General features: G+C 44.9%; 1 protein-coding gene across 1 annotated transcript in view; it reads left to right on the top strand.

Moving 5' to 3' along the window:
- The first annotated feature begins 15236 nt into the window (after nt 1–15236).
- vopp1b (VOPP1 WW domain binding protein b) overlaps nt 15237–23113 on the top strand; it is a 95840-nt gene continuing 87963 nt past the window's right edge. Inside the window, exon 1 of the mRNA XM_080020578.1 lies at nt 15237–15467. Coding sequence (XP_079876704.1) covers nt 15414–15467 — 54 coding nt within the window. The 5' untranslated portion in view covers nt 15237–15413. The remainder of the gene's footprint in view (nt 15468–23113) is intronic.

Here is a 23113-nt window from a genome sequence, read left to right as displayed (position 1 = left end):
GGCCAATCTGGCAACACTGATTTCTACGGTCGCGAGCGGACCGTGAGATCATTTCAGTAGTAAACAATGTGTCAAGTTCGCTCTCATAATGGCAGGGAGAAAAAGCACAGCAAAACGAAAATATGAAGATGAACACAGGACGTTTTTGACAGAGTGGGAGAGTTTATATTTTTTTGTTGAACGTAATGGCAAGCCATTCTGCCATATATGTCAGGCGTCATTAGCGCATTTCAAAACTTCAAATCTTCAGCGCCACTTCAGCTCACTCCATGCTAACATCGACCAGGAATTTCCAAAAGGGACTGAACTTCGCAAGCACAAGTTGGTCACTTTGAAAAGTCAGGCAGAAAAGCAGATACAGTTTTTCCAAAAATTTACAAAGCACTCAGAGACCGTAACGCTTGCATCATATCAACTGGCTTGGAACATTGCAAAGGCTAAAAAGCCATACAATGAAGGGGACTTCGTTAAAAAATGCCTCAGTGACGCTGTTGAAATCTTTTCTCCTGAGGACTACAAACTAAAATGAAGTGTATCAGACATCCAACTGTCCCGCCACACTGTTGAACGCAGAATATCGGACATTAACACGGCTATTGAATCACAGTTGCACTCTGACCTTCAAGCATGTGAGTATTTTAGTGTCGCATTGGATGAGAGTTGTGACATACAAGACAAGCCTCAGTTGGCAATATTTGTACGGTCTGTGTCAAACGATTGTGTGATCAAAGAAGAACTCCTTGATATTGTGCCATTAAAAGACAGAACCCGTGGCATCGATGTGAAAGAAACAATGATGGCTGCATTTACGAAAGCAAATCTGCCCATACAGAAACTAACTGCAATAGCCACGGATGGAGCGCCAGCCATGATCGGATCTGTGAACGGGCTTGTGGGGCTGTGCAAAGCTGACCAAACATTTCCCGAGTTTTGGAATTTCCACTGCATCATCCGCAGGGAGCAACTCGTGTCTAAATCATTGAATTTAGACAACGTCATGAAGCCTGTGATGGAAATCGTCAACTACATCCGCACACATGCGCTTAACCACAGGCAATTCAGGAATCTTATCGCTGAGCTGGACCAAGGGCTTCCAGGTGACCTGCCGCTGCACTGCACTGTGAGGTGGCTGTCAAAAGGCAAGGTACTCTCTCGCTTCTTTGAGCTTTTGGATGCCGTGAAACTGTTCATGGAAGAGAAGGACAAGGACTATCCCCAGCTCTCGGACCTCGAGTGGATTATGGATCTGGCCTTTTTGGTCGACTTGCTGTGTCACTTGGACAGACTGAACCTGACCCTGCAGGGTAAGTTAAAAATGCTGCCTGACCTGGTGCAAAGTGTGTTTGCGTTTGTCAACAAACTGAAGCTGTTCAAAACGTATATTCAAAAGGGAGATTTAACGCATTTTCCCACTCTGCTAAAAGCCAGCGGGCAAGTCACCAGCGCCGCCCTGAAAAAGAAAAGAGACAGATATGCAACACTGGTTGAAAACCTGCACAAAAGCTTTGTGACCCGGTTCCGTGATCTACAACTGAAAAGGCCACGGATTACGTTCCTCGTCGACCCATTTAATGCGGATACGGACTGTTTGAAAGCCTCGCTCGTCACAGATGAGGCTACGGCTGAGTTGGAGATGATCGATTTTTGTGAGGAGGACCGACTGAAAGCTGCTTTAAGGGAAGGGACCATTGAGTTCTGGAAAAGTGTGCCAATGGAAAAATACCCCAATGTCAAACGGGCTGCGCTTAAGATACTGTCAATGTTTGGGTCAACATACGTCTGCGAGTCTGTGTTTTCTACCCTAAAACACGTGAAATCAAAGCATCGATCTGTTCTGACTGACACCCATGTGAAAGAATTGCTTCGAGTGGCAACAACGGAATACAAGCCAGATTTGAAGAGGATTGTTCAAGACAAGGAATGCCAGAAGTCCCACTAAGCAACATGCATAATAAGAGAAAAATGCTATTGTTAAATATTATATTTTTGTTTGTGGACTTGGTTGAAGTGAGAGGTATACCGTGGAAAAGCAGTACTTTCATTTAGGAGTCCTGGCTTAATGGTAGCGGCTTTGAACTCGAGATCCGATAGAGGGGTTCGATCCTTGTAACCACACATTTTCAAAAATGTGGCCAGGGCTCCGGAACACCTAGTCCCAGGTATATGTGGATGGCCAAAGCATCGGATCGTGTATGGTAGGCAAGAGCCAAAACTGATTCTTAAAGGTTAGGGTTTAAGGGACACTATTGAATATATTGACCCAACATGAAAAAAATACATCCTTATCATTAAACTCGAAGTCCAATTCACCCCTCTATGAATAAATAAACACCAGTACTTTTTGAACTGAGAGTTTGTGTGTGTGAGACAGTGCACACAATGTTATATTTTTGTTTGTGGACTTGGTTGAACTGAGAGTTTGTGTGTGAGACAGTGCACACAATGTTAATTGTTGAAAATATTTCTGTCATTATCATGTTGGTGTGTGACATTTACAATAAATCTGGCTGAGCAGAGGTCTGTGTGTGTGTGTGTGAGGAAGGGATGGGGTGATGTTCATGTGTATGATGTGGCTCTTTGCAGTAACACAGTAAAAAAAGTGGCTCTTAGTCTCTGACTGGTTGGCCACCCCTGTCTTAAATGGATACTCCAATTCTGAATGCTATCTGTGTTACCCCAGTGCAAGGCTGTGGATGGTATCAACTAGCCAGTGAAATGAGTGATGTACAGCTTCCATCATAACAAACGCTGAATTATTTAAGCGATACAAACAAAAATTAAAATTCCTTAGTTTTAAACGCAGCTACGTTCAAAATGACTTTAAACTGTAACAGGCAGTTAAAATATGATGATTCAAAAAAAGATGCCCTTTGTGAGTAATTCGCAACCAAAACATGAAGATATTTTAACCATTATATTTTATTTCACAAAATGAATAGTGCAGCAATGAACAATGCTGAAAGGTGCAGTAAGGAAATGAAACCATTGACACAATAGAAACTCATTTATTGAGCTTTAAAATGACTCTAAACAACAATGAAATGCATATAAGCCCCATGATAATGTAACCTACATGCCATTCAGGCAGTCTGTGTAAATAGGTAGCTGTGTCTTTAAGAGATGCGCACGACACTAACAGATTATAGTGTTGCTTTTACGACGCACGGAAATGCGTCGGTTGCGCTACATGTGGTTCAGATGACACTTTAATTATATTTCTATTAGGTGAGCATTTGTGCTTTAACACTGGTACTTTTTTAAGTGTTTTATGTCCCTTAAGAATTTATATTGTTTGTAGCTTAAAATTGCTAATCGTTTTTAGCTAACTATTTAGCTAAGTGTTTGGTTACGAGGTGATGACTGCCTAAAGTTTACAAAGGTGTATTATCCAAACGGTGATGCACAACTTCAACTATATTTTCTTAAGGGGTTTATGGGTATTAGGCAGATGAATGTTTGAGGTTCACATAGTAATGAGTTGTAATGTATGTGCTTTACTATAAATTATGAAAGTTGTATTAAGGTAATTACATTAATACAGTGACGGAAAATGCATTGGTTAGGCTACATGTGGTTCAGGTGAGGCGAGACCGGCGCTACCAAGCTCCGATGCTCAATGCCATCATTGAACCAGCCAATCGCTTTAATTATATTTCTATTTGGTACCCAGTGGGTTGAGGACCTGTTGGCGTGCCCATCCTGCACATTCTATTTGAGGACAGAGAATGTATATTGAATCCAAGTATTTTTGCTCGGACATTATCTTTTATGAGAGCTCTTTTATTTTATTTTATTTAATTTATATGGTAGGCTTATCTTGGAAATGGAGTTGTGTACAAAATACAATTTTGATCCAGAGTATACAAAATAGTGAAAGGAGTTAAGGTAGATATTCAGTTAGAGGATGTGCGAAAAGCATTTGATAGGCTTGATCAGGTCATACGGATTCAGCCCTTGAGTGACCTTCCAGGCGAGTTCAGAGAGAGCATAACTCCAATGCTTTTAGATAGTGAGCACTCCGGTGATGATGGTTCTTGTTGGGAAATCATACATTTAGAAGAGTACCGTCTTGATATAGCCGTTCAGTGTTCTGCCAGAGATAAACCTTTCAGGGAGCATATTGAAGAGTTGGCCACCATGTACAACGTCAACCCCACAACCCTGAATCAGCAGGCAGCAAATGATATCTGCTGCAGGGAGAAGGGAAAGGGTGCCACTGACTTCAACTCCTGTCGCTCACCTGAAATCACCACTTCGAACCCAGTATTGAGGACAAGGTCTCAAAGAGAACCACATCCCATCAGGTGTGTCACACCCACGTAAGCCAGACTCCTCACCAACATTCCCTATACCAGAAGACATGTAGCGTGTCATAGTAGAACACTTTGTAACACACGACGCACCAGCTAGTGCATCTATTACCCGTGAGCTGAAGCCGTTCTCCGGTAATTCACTGAAACATCCCACTGAAGTAGATTTCAGCATATGGAGACTAAGCGTTAAGCAAGTGCTAGACGATTCAAGCTTCTCAGAGAGCCAGCAGTGCACTGCACTTAGTGTAGCTCTGAGCATAGGTGTGCAGGCATCTCCACAAGCCGACTTGCGAAACTGGACAATGTCTACGGCAATGTGACAGGTGGCAAAGAACTGTTTATTCAGATCTTGGAGACTCATCAAAACAGTGGAGAAGAAGCCTCAGACTACTTGCGTCGACTACAAACCCTGATGCAGGAAGTAGTGGAGAGAAGGGGTGTCTGAGAGAGATGCTGATTCACAGTTGTTAAAGCAGTTCCTCAGAGGATGCTGGGATGACCCGCTAATAGCCACCCTACATCTAAAAGAACACCTTAAGAGCGGCGTCATACAATCTGTGGAGGGCGGTAAAGGAAGCTAAACGGATGTACAGAGAGACTGTGAAGCTACAGATGGAGCAACGGGACACCAGACGCTTGTGGCAGGGGCTGCAGAATATAACAAACTACAAGAACAGCCCCTCCCCAGCTACGAGTGTCGACACCTCCCTAGCCAACGAACTGAACTCCTTTTATTGAGTCTGGCAACAGCACCGCTAGCTTGCCGGCTAATTGGAGTTACACCGCTGGGGATGAGCATGCACTCTGTGTCTGAGCATGACGTCAGGAGAGCTCTGATGCGGGTGAACACCAGGAAAACTGTGGGCCCAGATGGCATATCTGGGCGAGTAATGAAGACCTGTGCTAACCAGCTAGCCCTGGTGTTCACTACAATATTCAACATCTCCCTGGCTGAATCAGTGGTCCCGTCCTGCTTCAAGAGGTCCACCGTCGTTCCTGTCCTGAAGATCACCTCTCCAGCCTGCCTGAATGACTACCTTCTGGTGGCCCTCACCTCAGTGGTCATGAAGTGTTTCGAGAGGCTGATTAAGGATTATATCCCGCACCTTGGACCCGTTGCAGTTCGTGTACCAGCAGAACAGATCCACGGATGACGCCGTTTCCCAGGTACTGCACACCATGCTCACACACCTGTATGGCCGGAAGGGGGCCTATGGGAGAATGCTGTTCATCGATTATAGTTCAGCTTTCAATACCATCGTCCCCAACAGACTGGCTGTCAAGCTGAAGGAGCTCGGACTGAATACTCCGCTGTGTGCCTGGATCCTGGACTTCCTCTCAGCCCGGCCCCAGGTGATTAGGGCGGGGAAGCACATGTCCAACTCCCTCACTCTGAACACAGGATCCCCCCAGGGTTGTGTCCTCAGCCCCCTACTGTACTCCCTGCACACACATGACTGTGTGGCCAAATCCAGCTCCAACACAATCATCAAGTTTGCTGACGACATCATTGTTGTGGGCCTGATCACTGACGGCGATGAGACGGCCTACCACGAGGAGGTGACTGACCTGTCACTCTGGTGCCAGGACAACAGCCTCCACTTGAACGGTAGCAAAAATAAGGATCTGATTGAGGACTTAAGGCGTTGATTACAACCGAGGACACACGCGCCCTTGGTGATTAATGGGACTTCTGTTGACAGGGTGAGCAGCTTCAAGTACCTGGGAGTTCACATCACAGAGGATTTAACATGGACTTTACAAACATACACTCTTGTGAGAAAGGTGAGGCAGCGTCTCTACCACCTCAGGCAGCTGAGGAAATTCCGGGTCTCGGTGAGGATCCTCAAGTCCTTCTACTCTGGAGCAGTGGAGAGCATCCTGACAGGCAACATCACTGCCTGGTTTGGGAACTGTACTGCCCAGGACAGGCGGGCCCTGCAGAGGGTGGTGCGTTCAGCTGAACGTACCACTGGAACTACCCTCCCCCCCTTGCAGGAGTTATACACTGGGAGGTGTAGTAGCAGAGCCCGTAGGATCATGAAGGATCCTCATCACCCCAACAACGGACTGTTTCAGCTGCTGCGGTCAGGCAAGCGCCTCCGCACTAGGCTCCACTACCTACTGTACTGTATGTAGCATACTGTACCGCATACTGTATCACTGTTCAGGGTTGTTCGTGATGCCGTATTGCTGCGCCGTACTGTTGTATACTGTGCTGTATTATCCCAAACACTACCTCACACTATTCACATTCACATGCCACTTTAATTCACATGCCACTTTAAATGCACATATCTGTATATACATAGCCATATTCCTTCAACCTATTCCATTTTATTTCAATTTATTTTTTATTGTATTTTATTCTATATATTTTTTATCTTATTCTATAAGTATTCCACTTACTGTATTACGTTTTAGGAGTCAGTTAGTCGGTCTATTAGAAAGGAATTTTCTACTTTTTATTTTATTTTATTTTTGTACTTTTTCCTAGGACTTATTGTGTGCTATCACCGGGTGCGTTGCATTACATTTCACTGCATATATGTATGGAAGTATGTATATGTATGTGACAAATAAAAATCTTGAATCTTGAATCTTGAATCTTGAATCTTGAGCACGGGGAGAACATGCAAACTCCACACAGAAAGGCTCCTATTTGGGAGCCTTTAGTTTAGGTAGTTTGCCATGTTACAGCAGTTACAGATTGGCACAATTACATGAAGCATTAGTAAATTGCTAATTATAAATTAAAGGATATGATAAATAAGTGAGCATTATAGATTAGACATTATACATTAAATAATAATATTACATGAGTGAATTGTCAGTTTTGGTGTGATATACAGTAGTGTTTGTGTGTTCACATCCTTACTTGTTATTTTTTCAATAAGGCTGGTAATTGTTTATATATAATCAAACAGCATGTTTTTTTCTCACTCTAAAAGTGATCTCAACTTGACATTGAATAAGGTAGCTATTGATATACAGTATAAAACTTGGCATATTGATTATTATTATATTATTATTATTGACAAAGAGGGATAATTGTTTTGGTTCGTGCACCAGAGAGGTACTGGAATGTGTATGTTTTCTTACTAAAAATTGGAACACTAAAACAAATGTGAAATACGTTGGCCGTTTCAATGGCTTTTAATTTGGGCATGCCAAATTTAACGTTTTAATTTGGAAATATTTTGTGAATCAATTAATATTGTAATTGTGTATTGATGGATATCAACCAACCTGTCTATATAGTGTTTTATTTCCGCACCTTTTAAGCATTTGAACATGAATTCACTGGGCTGCAGTTTGACTTTTGGCCAGTGTAGATGTGATTGACTGTCTGATTGGGAAGACTTGAAAGATTGACAACAGAATTGGAATTCAAGGAGAATTGCTGTGCAATTTAGTAAAGCAATAACATGTCGAGCATTCAAAGGTCCTCGTAAATTTTTGGTATTATTGCTATTTGTATTTAACAAATTTACATTTAACATATTTAAATACAGAGATCCAGCTTGGCCAACATCAGGTTGAATAACTTGGTAGGTTTTCTGAACAACGAACAAAGTTCTGTTTTGTGAAATTAAATTCAAGAGTCGACTTCTGCTGCTCCTCCTCTCCACCAACAAACATGAAGTGTTTTGGCCTCCAAGTACTGCAAACACACATTTGAGAAAGATGTTGTGCACAGTTGAGGACCCTAATCAACCATGATCCTCTGGACCCGCATTCTGTGTTGTCACTGCATCAGACAAAATGTAAAACTGAATGACTGCAATCAAAAAAATGTTCTGCTCCAACTGGGAGCTGTGGAATGATTGATCGCCTAAAGTCCTGCTGGAAATGACATGCAGCTGTTGTTTTCTCTGTCTATTATTACATGTTCTCTAAGAAAACAACATTGTAGTAAGTATTAAGTATTAAATAATTTTTCAAAATTTGAGGAAATGGCGGTACTGGCCATACTGCCAGTTCCCAGCCAACTACCAGGCAGCTTCCAACCGGCTCCCAACCAGCTCCCAACCAGCTGGAATTCCCCCTCCCTCTCATGTGTCCTGACAGGACGTGTTTAATTTCAACTGTAAACATGCCCATTCATTCAATTGCAGTGTGTCACTATGAGATGGGGCTCACTTCACAAAAACACAATCACGTTTCAGAGAGAGATTTCAGATTTTCACCCCTAACCCTAACCCTAACCATAGATATTAGTCTTTGAACCCTGACCAGAGATTCTCATAAAATGCACACTGACGGGCGAGTTCACGAAGCGATTGTTTGTCTACTAAAACGGTGCAAATCTCTGGGATCAACAGTTTATTGTGGGAAGTCAGAAACAATATATAGTCACTATATATTAACACACGTTACTTGCCATTGGTGAACTATGAGACGAATGTTGTTCTCGCTCTCTGTAGCTGTGTCAAGGTGAGGCCTGAACAATGACAGCTGAGTCTGGGACTCCAAGGCTTGGGAATGTCTGTTAAAATTATGTCAATAATGGAAAATATGTGACTGGGGTTCTATGAAGTTGTGTTCGTCATTATGTGTGTGCATATATGTTTACGTGATTCCATAGATTTATATATGTATATATTGTGACATTATTTCATTACACCCACAAACGGTGAAATGCATCACTTACGGCGCTGCCGGCGCAATTTGCACATATATAAATTTGGTATTAGGCATACATGAGCCTCGTTGCAAATTGTGTCCAATTCACAAACACACCAATAGCCACACGCAGTTAGTGACGCTATTACTGTCTGCGGAGACCGAGGTAACTGCGCGAGAAAAAAAATAAATTAAAAAAAGGCAGCATTGCGCGATTGTCTTCAGAGAGCTGGTGCAACTGAAGTGCATTTATAAGGGGTGTCACGCTCGGACTTTCCAGTGATCTGTTATTAATATTTTGACATTATTATTATAATTCTTAATACTGTTACGGCATCTGCAGGTAGCAGTCTGTAGTTGTAACTTATTACAAACGTTGACATAAACAGTACTATCATTTCTATTAAACTCCAAACATATAGAAAAAACAAGTGTTTTCGCACCGAATAGTGCTGGGGACTCCCTGAGGGGAACTAGGAATTGTGGAGGTCCCCCAAGAACTAAATACCTTCAAGGACTTTATTTTTCTGGTTGTGTTCTCACTGCACTGGAACTCTGAAGTGACGCTGAAGTGACGTCAGCCAATAGGGTTTCAGCGTGAGTTCTGTGTTGAATTTACTTCGTAACTTTAACTTTTTTCACCTTATCAGTGCACTACAATCTGTTACTCAAAAAATTTGAGGCTACAAATAAGCATCGGGACAGCGCACGGGGTTTACGGGGCGCACGTTAATTCATTCAATGAACGTCGTAAAATGAAATAAATGAAATAAAAACATAAAAATAAAATCTCTAATAAAAAAAAAAAATAATTATTGGTTTTTATTTCATTACCGCTGAATGGACGTGGGCTGGTTAGCACCCAGAGCGATGAGACTCGATCGGGCGGACTGTCCTCAGTGCGCTGGGGGTGAGGGACCGCGCACTTACATCTGGACCAATTTCCGTGCATTTACGCCACTGAAGGTTCCTCTTGTGCCGGTAAGTCCCTGCCCTGAAGTAGAAGCTACAAAAGTTCCTCAAAACGGACTTCGAATGACTAAGATCGTTCCTAGTTACTGCAGTGCGGACACAAAAAAAGTGTTCCCCCAAAAAATTATATGAACTGGTTGCTGTGGTGTGAAAACACCATTTTGGACAGCTGCACAGGCCGCGGCCCTTGGCAGAATAAAATATATTATATAAACTTTCTACATTGTAATATTACGATTCAGTGATTTAATTGAATAAAATGAATAAAAATTGTAGTATATACAGATTTTATTCTTGCAATAAATTGGTTGGGAAGAGTAAATTTTATTATAGATTTACTCATACTATTTAAATGTTTTATAGTCACTGCACATATACCTAAAAATAAGTAAAACCTGCGCGGAATCAGCCTCATTAGCGCTGATTGGTCGGACCTGGCTGTGAGAGTTTTCTTCCAGGATGTGTTGTTTTGTCTTGCAGTGGGGATTGGGTGCTGCAGGTCGCTGCAACGCCTGCGAAGCAGACTGCGGCCGAGGACACCTGGACACAGATTATTATTATCATCATATTTTATGCTCACAGTTTTGGCCAGCGAGCCTTTTTGAATATTAATAAAACTCTCGCTACGTTGGCGCCACACTGCCAGAAAGACTCCTTCTCCCCCCTTATCCCGTATCTGTGGGTAGAGACTGCCACAAGTGGCAGGAGGACCGAATCTCCTGGGAGGAGTGGTTCAGTCCCCTCCCTGCAGCGCCTGAAGAGGCCCGGCGCCCAGAGGTGCCGCCACCACACCACTGCCAGACCACGTGGCGAACAACAGCTGGCCCACCACTGCTAACTAGGAGCTGGCCGGAGGACTAGTCCCAGGTCCTCCAGCCAGGTCCAGCCTCAGGACCCTTGCTGGGTTCGCCACATCCCCAGCCCCACCCGGCACCCTGGAGGAGAATGTCCGGGGGGTCTGCTGTATCCAGCACCATGACCCATGTGGTATTCAGTGGGATCCCGCACTGTTCCCCTCTTGCCAACTCCGGGGAGAGCGGACACCTGTCCTGTGGTGCCGCGAGACGCTGTGTCCCCTTCCCATGTGGTCCCCAGGGCTTCTACGCCCATAGACAGCTGCTCAAACGCCTAGGCACGGGTGCTGCCGTTGCAGGCAATCCAACCACGTCTGGCAGGACTGCCACATGATGGAGATTGGATTGGTGGTTCGGGTCTCTGGTCCGCTGGACCCCTTCCCTGGTCGGGAAGGGACCTACAACGTACTGGTAAGAGTACAGTACAGGGGTGAAGACTTCAGGCTTTGCTGGACTCTTGACTGTTCTCAGACGATTGTCCGGTAAAGCCTTGTTTGACCCGGGGCTTTGGTGGAGGCGTCATGGGTGGAGATTTGGTGTGTGCATGAGGATATTCACATGTATCAGATGGTGTGGCTTGAAATTCATTACAAGGGGAAAAAGACTAAGGTGATGGCTGCGGTTAGTTCCCACCTGTTGCACTCCCTGATTGTGGGTACAGATTGGCCAGAGTTTGACACTTTAATGAAAGAGGATGGGGGAGTACACTCACGGTCTGTAGGGAAATGTTAATGTTGTGTGGTGCGCCGAGGGGTTGTTAATGGTTGCTGGGTCGGGAGCGGAGGAGTCCCCACTGGGTCTCAGTTGTGTCCTCCATGGATGATTTTCCGCTTAAGCACTCGTGGGATGAAACCCTACACATGGCCTTTGTACACAAAATCAATAATGTATTAGTGGGCCCGATGCCGCACTCCTTACCTGTCTTTCTTGGCGATTAGGGACAGGTTATATCAAGTGAGCTGTGGCACTCAGTCAGGCGGCTCACCATATTCCGATGGCCGGTCACCTCGGACACGATAAAACACTGCAACGATTAAACTCTTCTATTGGTTGGGCAAGTGGCAGATGTGTGAAAATGGTGCGCCACGGGTCCCTAGTGCCAACTAGTCAATCCTCCGGCTACACCAACCACCATTGAGGCCTCTCCCCCTTATTGAAGCGCCATTCGAAAGACTCTGTATGGACCTCATTGGGCCATTAGACCGCAGTAACCGCGGGTATCGTTTTGTGTTGGTCCGAGTGGACTATGCAACTCGGTATCCCGAGGCGGTGGAATTGCGCAGTATTACGAGCAAAGGTGTGGCGCAGACACTATTTCAGGTTATCTTCAGGTTATTTCAGATTATTACGGTGGCATTGCACTGCTGCCTCACAGCAAGAAGGTCCTGGGTTCGATTCCTGCCTGGGGCGCTGTTGGCACCGTGCTCCAGCGGGTTATCTCCCAAATAGGAGCTTTTCTGTGTGGAGTTTGCATGTTCTCCCCGTGCTCAAATGGGGTTTCCTCCACCTAACGTCAGTAAGGACCCCCACCAAAAAACATGCACACATCATCGTCTGACCAGAGATGGACACTCATCACCAGGTCCCCGGGCGCGTCCACGTATGCTGCCCAATGCTCCTGGCTGTGCCCCCGGAGGAAGGACAAGCCAGGATGGGTTAAATGCAGAGGCCTCATTTCACCGGCCACCATCCAAAGCATGTGCGTGTGTGTGTGTGTGCGTGCGTGCATGTGTTGAAGTGTGGTGTGCTGTGTGACGATTAAAAATTGTTGTTGTTCTTCTTCTTATATCTCCCGAGTTGGGCACAGGGCACTTCCTTCATGGCAGGTACACTACTGGAGCTTCACAAGCTGTTCGTCATCCGTTCAATTGGAACTAGCGTGTACCACTCTCAGACTGACGGCCTGATGGAGAAGTTCAATAAGACGCTGACGAACATGGTTCATAATTGTGCACGACGATAGCCGTAATTGGGACAAAAGGTTGTAGGAGGTGCCTCAGGACTCCACTGGATTTTCTCCCTTTGAACTCCTCTTCAGCAGGAGACCCCGGGGGGTGCTGGACCTAATTAAGGAAAACTGGGAGGAAGGGCCTGGCACCAGTAAGAATGAGGTCCAGTATGTTATGGAACTGTGAGCAAAGCTACATGTGCTGGGACACTTGTCCCAGCACGTGAATTTGGTTCAGGCTCAGGAACATCAGCACGGGTTGTACGACACTGGTTGGCTCAGGCAATTTGCTCTGGGAGCTGTTAGTGTTGCCCCCTACGTTCAGCAATAAATTACTCGCAAAGTGGCAAGGGCCCTTCGTGGTCACACTGCGGGTTAGGCAGGTCGATTATGAAGTTATGTGGTGGGATAGGGGTGGGGCGACTCAGATTTATCGCCATTACCTCTTAAATGAGTGGAAAGAGTGGGTGTTCATGTGTCTGGCCACCACGTGATCGAGGAGGATGGAGGTTCCAAAAATTATTATGATGTCTTCTCCCACCTGCCGGGCCTCACTTCCCTCATTCACCATCATGTGAAGATGATCCTGGGGGGAAAAGTACGCTTCAGCCATATTGGCTGCCCCAGATCAATAAACTCCTTGACCAGTTAGGCACAGCTAAATTTTTTACGACACTGGATTTAACCAATGGCTCCTAGCAAATTCCCTTGTCACCAGAGTCCAAGGAAAAGACAGCTTTCTCCACTCCACAAGGGTTGTACAATTTTGGAACGTCCGCACGTGGCATACGCCGCCGCCTTAGATGACTTAGATTATTCACAGTGACACCTGGGGGCCTTACATGCAGCATGTGGATGCACTGCTAGAGTCCCTGAGGCCGGTGGGGCTCCCCGCCACCCCTAAGTAGTGGGCTGTTGGGCAGAGTAAGGTACAGTATCTGGGGTAGCACTTGGGTGGAGGACCGGTCCGACCCCTGATAGAACAGTCCAAGGCCAAAGATGAAAAAAGAGGTAAAGCAGTTCTTAGGGTTGGCTGGTTACTATAGGAGGTTTGTAGTCAACTTTTTGGTGCTGACCAGCCCTTTGTCTGAATTTACTCGAAAAGGTGTGTCAGATCCAGTACAGTGGACGGAGAAGGGCCAGCAGGCAGACCGGACCGCGACCAAGGAAACCTCGGACACTGATTATTCTCTTTATTTTGTGTTCCCGGTTTTGGCCAGCAAGCCTTTTTGGTTATGAATATTAATAAAACTCTTGCCATGTCTGCACCCCACTGTACCTAGGATGTATATCTGGAGAACATTGTCAGTACAGCGAGCAGAAACCTTAAAGTGCCCTTAAGAAATACCAGATACCAAATCCTCACATCTTACAACCCAGCAGGTGATAACTCTGTTGCCAAGGCAATACCAAGAACAATGGAGATGTTGGATACTCGGATACACGCGCAAACAAACGCACCCACAAACCTAATTGTGGAGACATAGACTAAAAGCAGCCAAGTACAGATTCACTGTACTTGGCTGCGAGGAGTTGACATTTCAATAAAGTAGCTTGAAGAATTTGTTTGCAAATCCTGTGAATTTCCCCCTAGGGATTAACTAAGTGTTATCTTATCTTATTTTCTAGACATTAACACCATTAAAGAATGTCAAATAATGACTGTTCTGATCACCGTTTGGCTGTCATCGCCATAAATACACTATAGATAGGTATGGAATTTTGAACAAAATAATATTTAACAATAAAACTCTTCTTAGATAGGAGACAAAATCTCATCTCAGATTTCATATCTTGATATGAAAAGGGTCAAAAATGCGAATTTGAGATCCATTCAAGGAGCACACTAAGAAATTAAAGAAAAAATTTCACTGTGCTTTGTACAAGGGAAGGACTTCTATTTTATGCTTTGCATAAAACAAAAGGCCTTGCAATTTTGACCTTGCAACAGAGGCGCTAATGTCCATTAATCATTTTTAAGTGGAAAAAATCACAGCAAAGTTGGCGATCTTTCACACTAGTGGTTGAAAAACACTTTTATGGTAAAGTAAAATATTCTTGATAATTATTTCTTGTTAGTTATTGTATGAATAGTTGGTGGCAACATTTGGACAATAACCACGCCCCACGATTGTTCTGGGCTGTATGGGCTGCTACTATTAGCCCTTTGATTTTATTACTCACAGAAACCCATTCTAGCCAAACAACTTCACACTCTTGTCCGGATCCCCCAATATAAATATACTTGAAAATGTAAATAATATGCCATAAAAAAACAAAAGAAAAAAAAGGCCTCACACCGTGGATCTTTAATGTCTCGTGTCTGTGGCTGTGAAAAGACGTGGTCTAACAGAACATAAGTCGTAATAGGTGTTACACCGCAGAGCAGCGTTTAAACTGTCCCCGCAACAGCTACGGATCATTTACTCTTTCGCGTTTTTGTCCTCACCCAGTTTACCGTCCTCTATTGAGTTTTAAAGGGGCAGTGCACACGAACGCTACTGACGTGGTGGGTGTGAACCATATGTCGAGTTTCAAAATCGTCTCCCGCTTCGAAATGGAATGATATCATGAATTCGACATAGCGACTAGTTATTCTTTACTCCCTCCTCCGTCTTGGGCTTTTGTAGGAGCGGAGTGAGGGGGGGCGGGGACGGTGGCGCCCTTTAGCAAAAAAACCAAAAACAAGCAGCCGGCGGTATGAAGGACCTGGTGCCCGGCGCGACTCTGACGCTCCTGTCGCTGCTCCTGGAGGTGAGCGTTTCGCGGCGGCATTATCATGAGGGAGTTACCTTAAATATGCTGAAAACCAGGGGCATTCGGGTGTTTCACTGCGGGGAAATTCAATTTTTATTTTTTTGTCGTCATTATGTTATTTGTATAATTCGGGGGATTTGACACGTAGTTTGTCCGCATACAGGGATGGGATGCAAAAAGCGGTTTATCTCGTCATGCAGTTTGCTGCTTCGACCGGCTTTGACGTTCTCAGGGTCGGTTGGGTTTTTAGTTTTATTTTTCTTTTATCATTTTTGCGAAATTATATACTTTAGTGCTTCAAAAAACATCAAGTGATAAAAATAACGCTGACGGTTATTAGTTCAAGACATGGCTGCAGCCACAAGGGAACAAAAGACCCTTTTTGCTGTCGTGGGGGCATATGCTTCAGCATACAGTACATATAAGCACACGCTTGGATGTTTATGATCCTTTTGTCTTCCCGAGAACACTGCCGATTCGAGGCTCATTCGTGGATTGCGATGCTGTGCAGCTCAATGCAGCGTTTATTGCCCCCCCCCCCTTTAGTAACAAACTATTGTGGGGCGATAAACTCTCGTTTGTCATCTGTTTTTACAGTTTTCCCACACTTGCGTCTTCTGTATACTGTGCATATATGTGAATACACACTATTGTCTCAAGCATATTCATTCACCAAAGTAATTAGCTTTTCCATTACACGTTTGATCTGTAAGCTATTATTAACCATAACACAACACTCACTGTTTTTTGACCCATTCCAGCATTATTCGCATTGAATTGTAACAATTATAAATTATTCAAGAATGCAAGTGTAGCTGTGGGAGGCCTTTTTAGAACAATCTTTAATCGTCACACAGCACACCACACTACAACACAGGCACGCACATGCTTTTGAATGGTGGCCTGTGAAATGAGGCCTCTGCGTTTAACCCATCCTGGCTTGTCCTTCCTCCGGGGGCACAGCCAGGAGCAGTGGGCAGCATTCGTGGACACGCCCGGGGACCTGGTGATGAGTGTCCATCGCTATGATTTAGCCAGATTACATTTACATAGGGGTGGGAATCGCCAGGGGTCTCACATTATGATATTATCGCAATGCTTGGGTACTAAACAAAATATTGCGAATCTTTATGTTTTGCAATACACAAAGTATTGCGATACAATGCTTCGATATATTATTAATTTCTTGTTTGTGGTCTTGTTTTGTACAAAAGACCACATAGCAGCCAATCCGCAAATAAGCATTCATAATACATACTTAAAATAACAGTTTTAATTATTTATGCCACTTAAGTCAGTCTTCATCACTGTCACGCTACACAACTCCTGCATTGAAGAAAACAACAAATTATATTATAACTTAGTATAGGCAATGGTAAATTAATTAATATCAAATTAGCTGAAAAGCTGCACGCTCTGTAACCACTCTTGTCTCCTGAGTCTCCTCTCGGGCCAGAATTCCAGGGTTTTGAATCTAGGATCGAGTGGTGAGGAATTGAAGATCATGTGTTTTTCCTCAACAATAGTATTTCTCTTACGCAGATCTTGATTAATTGCAGTTTTTATCTATCTGGCAATCTGTGTGTTGCTGATTCTTTCCTGTGCATCATTCAATAGATGGGCGTGCAATGGAGGAATGACCGAGAGTATTGAATTCTTCATGGTATGATGCTGTTTTTTGGCTTGAGAGCTTAGATCTCTTTCACAGCATTAGTGATGTCAGTCTCAGTCAGTGTGGTGATATCACTACCATTTATTCTCACCTCTGGAGACAGGAGGACCACGCAGATTGCAGATTGCTCGTGTAATGAGATGTCATCAGCTTGTGCGGTGGGATTTCCAATATCTTGTGGTTTCTCTCCAAGGTTGGCTATAATGCTTACGTAAAAAGAAAGTTGCAACGTGCCTCACTATGCCAAAGCGCCGTGCCACACCAGTCAGTGTGCATTGTGATGCTAGGTTCAGTGTGTGTGCCACTTAACGTGGCAGTAGTTTGCCAACTGAGCTGCTACTGTCATATTAGCAGTATTATCAATTGCTGAATGATGTCTTTCTCTGCAATCATCCATTCATTCAGCTGTATTAGGTCCTGTGTGCCTCTCGCTCATCACCCAAGTTTGCAATACATGAGATCTCCAATCCTCCGTAATATAGTGTACCTTTATTGTCCCGTACGACTCAGTTGCTCACAAAGACCAGGTAATGCAGGTTAGTAAATTCCATTGCGCTGCACTCAGTGATCTCATGGCTTCTTGTGTAACTTCATTGTACTCTTTAGGCACGGCAGTGTCAGTGAAATACAGACGCGAGGGAATGGGGTACCTGGGAACCAACGTATTTATCATGTAGTGGAAGCCCTCATTTTTGACCGCATAGTCTTGCATACAAAGCCAACAATTGATGTAGTTATTTTCTCAGCTCGTAGAGTTTGGTGGTAGAATTGTCATGTGACCCAATGCGCGTTGGTATTTTAGTACAAGATGTGCTTGTTCTCATTGTGGGAGATGTGCTTTCGCGTTCGCATTGTCTGAGTACTTAGTTTACATGCTTTGCAGATTGCATTTGTCATGTCAGGTTTGTTCTCTTTATCGTTGTTGTAAAATCCCAAGTGTTACCACACTTTAGATTTGAATGAGGATGGAGGAGCTTTGATGGGAATTCTTTCCTCAGCCATGCTTAAACCCACAAAGATCTTCAGAACATCTTCATTTCTGTTCTAACTCAATGCTTGTATTAACATTGCACCCTCCAAAGGATTTTAGAAGCAATGCTGGAATAGTGGGCTAGTCTCCGACTTCCACTGTTGTAATAAAAGGTGTTTGGCCAACAGTGTACAGAGGGAGATGGCTTGCCCCTCATTTTTGTCAATGGAAGGATTAACTACCACTGATCCAAAGATAGCAGGTGGTGGGTCTGGATCGATAGTTTTATTAAACGCCTTTTAATATGTAGTCAAATATAAGAGTCCAAAAGGAGTTTAGTTTTGGGCATGACCAGAACTGGTGGTTGAGAGTTCTAGCCTTTTGTTTACACTTGTCACACAAGGGAGAGACATTGGGATATATGGCGTGAAGCCTGAGCTTTCATGTCTGTGTCTGTGAACTTCCTTGAATTGTACTAAGGAGTGCCTGGCATTTATAGAGCTATGGTGTATTCTATTATGAATTGCCTCCCTGTCACACCCCGCCTCGGGTGAGGGTATTGCAACCCTTGTACAACCGGACTTTCAAGATCAAAGGATGGCAAGGCACACAGTTTCAAATAGATTTTAACATTTATTTACCCCAAGTGTCAAGTGCAGTAACCTTACAGAGAAGACCAAAAACCCAAATATCTGGAAATAGAAAATAAACATATTCAAACCCAATTCTGAAATAGAGCATATTCTAAATATATTCAAAATACTTTGTCAATAACTTCAAATAAACAATAATCCAATAATCAAATAATCAAATACATTAAAATAAAGTCAAAATAAATCAAACAAAACTCAATAAATGCATTTAACCATGGTTTACAACATAGTAGAATAATCACCTCATTAGATATTCAACACTCTCATGGAGAGCTGAGCCCCCGGCTCAGCACAGACACTTCAGGTTCCAGACAGCAGACTGTCAAAAAGAGAGCAACTCGCACCTTATATAACTCATGGCCCCTCCCACTAGACAGGCCCAACCAACAGGGGTATCCGAATACCGTGGCATCTTTTCAAACCAAACACAAATAAACTCATCTAAATACATCATGCATGTTAAAAGTTCATATCAGCTTGTAGATCAGTGTTTTTCAAAGTCAATGTCCATTTAGAAACTGAGCTCGTAGATCCTTGATTGTCCATGATAGTGTCCTCCTATGACACCCCTAACCTTGGAGAGAACAGGATTTGGCCCAATTGGCCCAATCAGTGGCCGGTGAGCTTCCTGACACTACTTAAAGAGTCCACCCCCACCCTGACTCTTTTAGTCTGCAGTACAGAACCATGGTGAGAGAGATTGTTGGTTTGTTCCTTGGATAACGAGCTTGAATGTGTGCTTGACTGATTGTAAGTTGCTGTTCATACACTACCCATCAATGCGTGCTTATTGATAGGCAGTTAAACAGACAGTGAGAGTGGTCAAACTGTCACATCACCTCCCTCCTCTCCAGGAACTGCAAGTTCGGGAAGGCGGGACAAGTAGTCAGCTAGCAAATTCGTTTTTCCAGCTCTGTGTGTAATATTGAAGCAATATGGCTGTAATGCCAAGTACCCTCTGGTGACATGGGAGTTCTTATCCTTCATTGGGTTGATCCAACTCAATGCCCGGCGGTCAGTTTCCAAATCAAATGTCCGTCCAAGACGGTAATAGCGAAGACTGTCCATTGCCCACTTGATAGCAAGACATTCCTTTTCAATGGCAGAGTACCTCGAATCTCTGGGATGCAATTTTCGGCTCAAGTAGAGAAGAGGGCGTTCCTCACCCTCCTTTCCTTGTGCTAGGACGGCTCCAAGGCCGACTCCTGACGCATCAACTTGGACAAGGAATCTCTGATTAAAGTCGGGACTTTGTAAGACCGGGGAAGAGCACAAGATGGCTTTTACATTGGAGAAGGCAGTTTCACATCTTTCTGACCATTTCACAGGATTAGGGAATGCTTTGGTGGTCAGATCTACAAGGGTAGCTGCGATTGTAGAGAAGTGTGGCACAAATCTCCTGTACCACCCAGAAAGCCCCAAGAACGACCGGACCTGCTTCTTTGTCCGCGGTCTAGGACTGTCTCGGATTGCCTTCACCTTGTCCACCTGAGGACGTATCTGCCCATTGCCAAGATGGTAGCCCAGATAGCAAACCTCAGTTTTGGCCCACTCACATTTCTGGGTGTTGAGAGTGAGTCCGGCAGAATGGATACGGAGCAAGATCTGACGCAGGTGAGAAAGATGGTCTTCCCAGGAAGTACTAAAGACCACCACATCATCAAGGTAGGCAGCAGAAAACTGGGCACATCCTTGCAGAGCTCGATCCATAAGCCGCTGAAATGTGGCAGGGGCCCCATGGAGTCCAAAAGGCATAACTGTGTAATGATAGAGACCCTTTGGGCCACGGAAGGCAGTGTATTCCCTCGATTCCTTCTCCAAAGGCACTTGCCAATATCCTTTACACAGGTCAAGGGTGGTAATGAACGCAGCTTTGCCAAGTTTCTCAAGGAGTTCATCAATTCGAGGCATAGGATAAGCATCGAATTTAGAAACGGCATTCACTTTGCGTAGGTCATTACAGAGTCGTATAGTGTTGTCTTTCTTTGGGACAAGGACAATGGGGTTACACCACTCACTGTTTGAGGGTTCGATCACTCCTAGATCCAGCATGGTTTGTATCTCATTGTTAAGGGGCTCCAACATTCTCTCAGGTACTCTGTAAGGGCGTTGACGGATAGGGGTTGTGTTCTTTAACCGAATGACATGTTCGATAAGGGGTGATTTCCCGGGTTTTCCACTGAACAGGACTGGGAACTCCTCACATACCTGCAAGAGTTCAAGGGCAGGTTGTGCAGGCAAGTGACTCACATCAGGTTGCTGTGGTGTAGTGAGCATAGACAGATCCGTCTCCTCTACGGCATCCTCCATTTCCACTTCCCGTGCCAGCATCACCTTTTCCACTCGTGACTCCTTGTTCCGAGTAAGTCCTTGACTGTCCTGGTCAGTTCCTTCCACAGAGCTTTTCCTCTCCTTCCATTCCTTTAGAAGGTTGATGTGGTACACCTGGGATACCTTTCCTTTATCCGGATGAGAGATCTCATACGTGACAGGACCAACTTGTCTGACCACGGAGTAAGGACCTTGCCATTGGGCTAGCAACTTATTGCTTGAGGTTGGAAGCAAGAGCATGACCTTTTGACCTGGCTGTAGCACCCTGTGTCGTGCCTTCTGATCATACCAGGTTTTCTGTTTCAGCTGGGCCTTTCCAAGATTCTCCCTGGCCTCGGCTCTGTATTGCTCTAGCCGGTCTCGCATCTGCAGCATGTAAGAAAGGACACCTTGTGGTGCAGGTGGTTTGGACTCCCAGGATTTCTTCAGGAGCTCCAAAGGACCTTGAACAGGGAACCCATACAGAAGTTCGAAGGGCGAGAAGCCGGTAGAGGCTTGAGGTACCTCTCGATAAGCAAAGAGAACAAAGAGAAGCCATTTATCCCAGTCTTGACCGGTGTCGTCTACGAACTTGCGTAGCATGGACTTAAGTGTTTGGTTGAATCGTTCCACCAAACCATCAGTGTGTGGATGATATGGGGTGGTGCGAATGCCGGTAATGCCAAGTTGTTTGTGAAGCTGCTTCATAAGCTTGGAAGTGAAGTTGGTGTCTTGGTCCGTAATTATTTCTTCTGGGATCCCAACTCGGGAGAAGTACTGTACAAGTGAACTGATTATCTTGGGTGTCTTGATACTCCTCAGTGGGAAGGCCTCGGGAAACCTGGTTGCATAGTCACAGAGGGCAAGGATATATTCATGGCCTGCACTGCTCTTGTCCAGTGGTCCGACGATATCCATTGCGACCCTCCGGAAAGGAACATCAATGAAAGGAAGAGGTAGTAATGGAGCTCTCTCAGGTCGTCTCGGGGAAGTCTTCTGGCACTGGGGACAAGTCTGACAGTACTCAATGACATCTTTGACCATTAAAGGCCAGAAGAAACAAGCTTTGACTCGCGCCAGAGTCTTGTCTTGCCCAAGATGACCAGCCCAGGGAATGGAATGAGCCAGATGGAGTACAAGAGGCCTACAGCAGGTAGGAACGACCAAGCGATTCTCAGGCTGATCGGCTGCATACAAGATTCCATCCTCCAGCAGGTACTTCTCACTCTGGTCTGGCTGCAAGGTGACGTTAGCATCTTTCATCTTCGCGGGTAGGGGTGCCAGTGAGGTGTCAGCTCTTTGCAGCTCTCTGATGTCTTCAGGTACCTTCCACTCTTCATCGGGTTTCAAGTTAGAGAGATCACCCGACAGTGGAGTACCTTGGATCTTCTCCAGGCGGCGCTGGCGCTTGCTTTTCTGGGGACCCTTCTGTCCACCCTGGCATAAGGAATGGTCCAAGTCAGGAAGAGGCCCAGCCCTGGCTTGGCTGTCTGGGAACGGGTAAGTACGGGGTAAGCTTCTTGAATGGCTGTGTTTGGATTGGACTTCACCTGCTACTGGCGTGCCTGTTGCACAAGGTCATGGAGAATGGGCAAGTCTCTACCCAAGATCATGTCATGGGGCATGTTTTCAAGAACCCCCACTCGGAGCAAGAAAGCCTGGTCATCAATGACGACGGTCACATCAGTCACTGAATATCTTCGCTGATCACCATGGACACACTGAATGGCTGTGGCATGTTGATAGTCAAGATTGCCCAGCGAAACAAAGGAATGGTTAAGCAGTGTCATAGAGCTACCTGTGTCCAATAGTGCTTGCACTTGATGACCGTTAACACGAGCTGGCATCATGATAGGCTCAGTGTCAGGTTCAAGCTCAGGATCTGGTGCTAGGAAAGGTGCCACAACTGCAGCTGGGAGAGATGGACGTGAAACATGACAGAAGCTGGACAGTTTGGGCCCTTTCAAGGGACAGACTGAGGCCCGATGCCCTGGCTGTTGACAGTGGTAGCAGATAAGCTCTTTCACTGGACCCTGTC

The sequence above is a fragment of the Zeus faber genome (genome assembly GCF_960531495.2).
Source record: "Zeus faber genome assembly, chromosome: 19".
In the NCBI taxonomy this organism is placed as follows: domain Eukaryota; kingdom Metazoa; phylum Chordata; class Actinopteri; order Zeiformes; family Zeidae; genus Zeus; species Zeus faber.
Note: the sequence above shows the minus strand (reverse complement) of the source record. Positions and strands in the feature narration are given on the sequence as shown.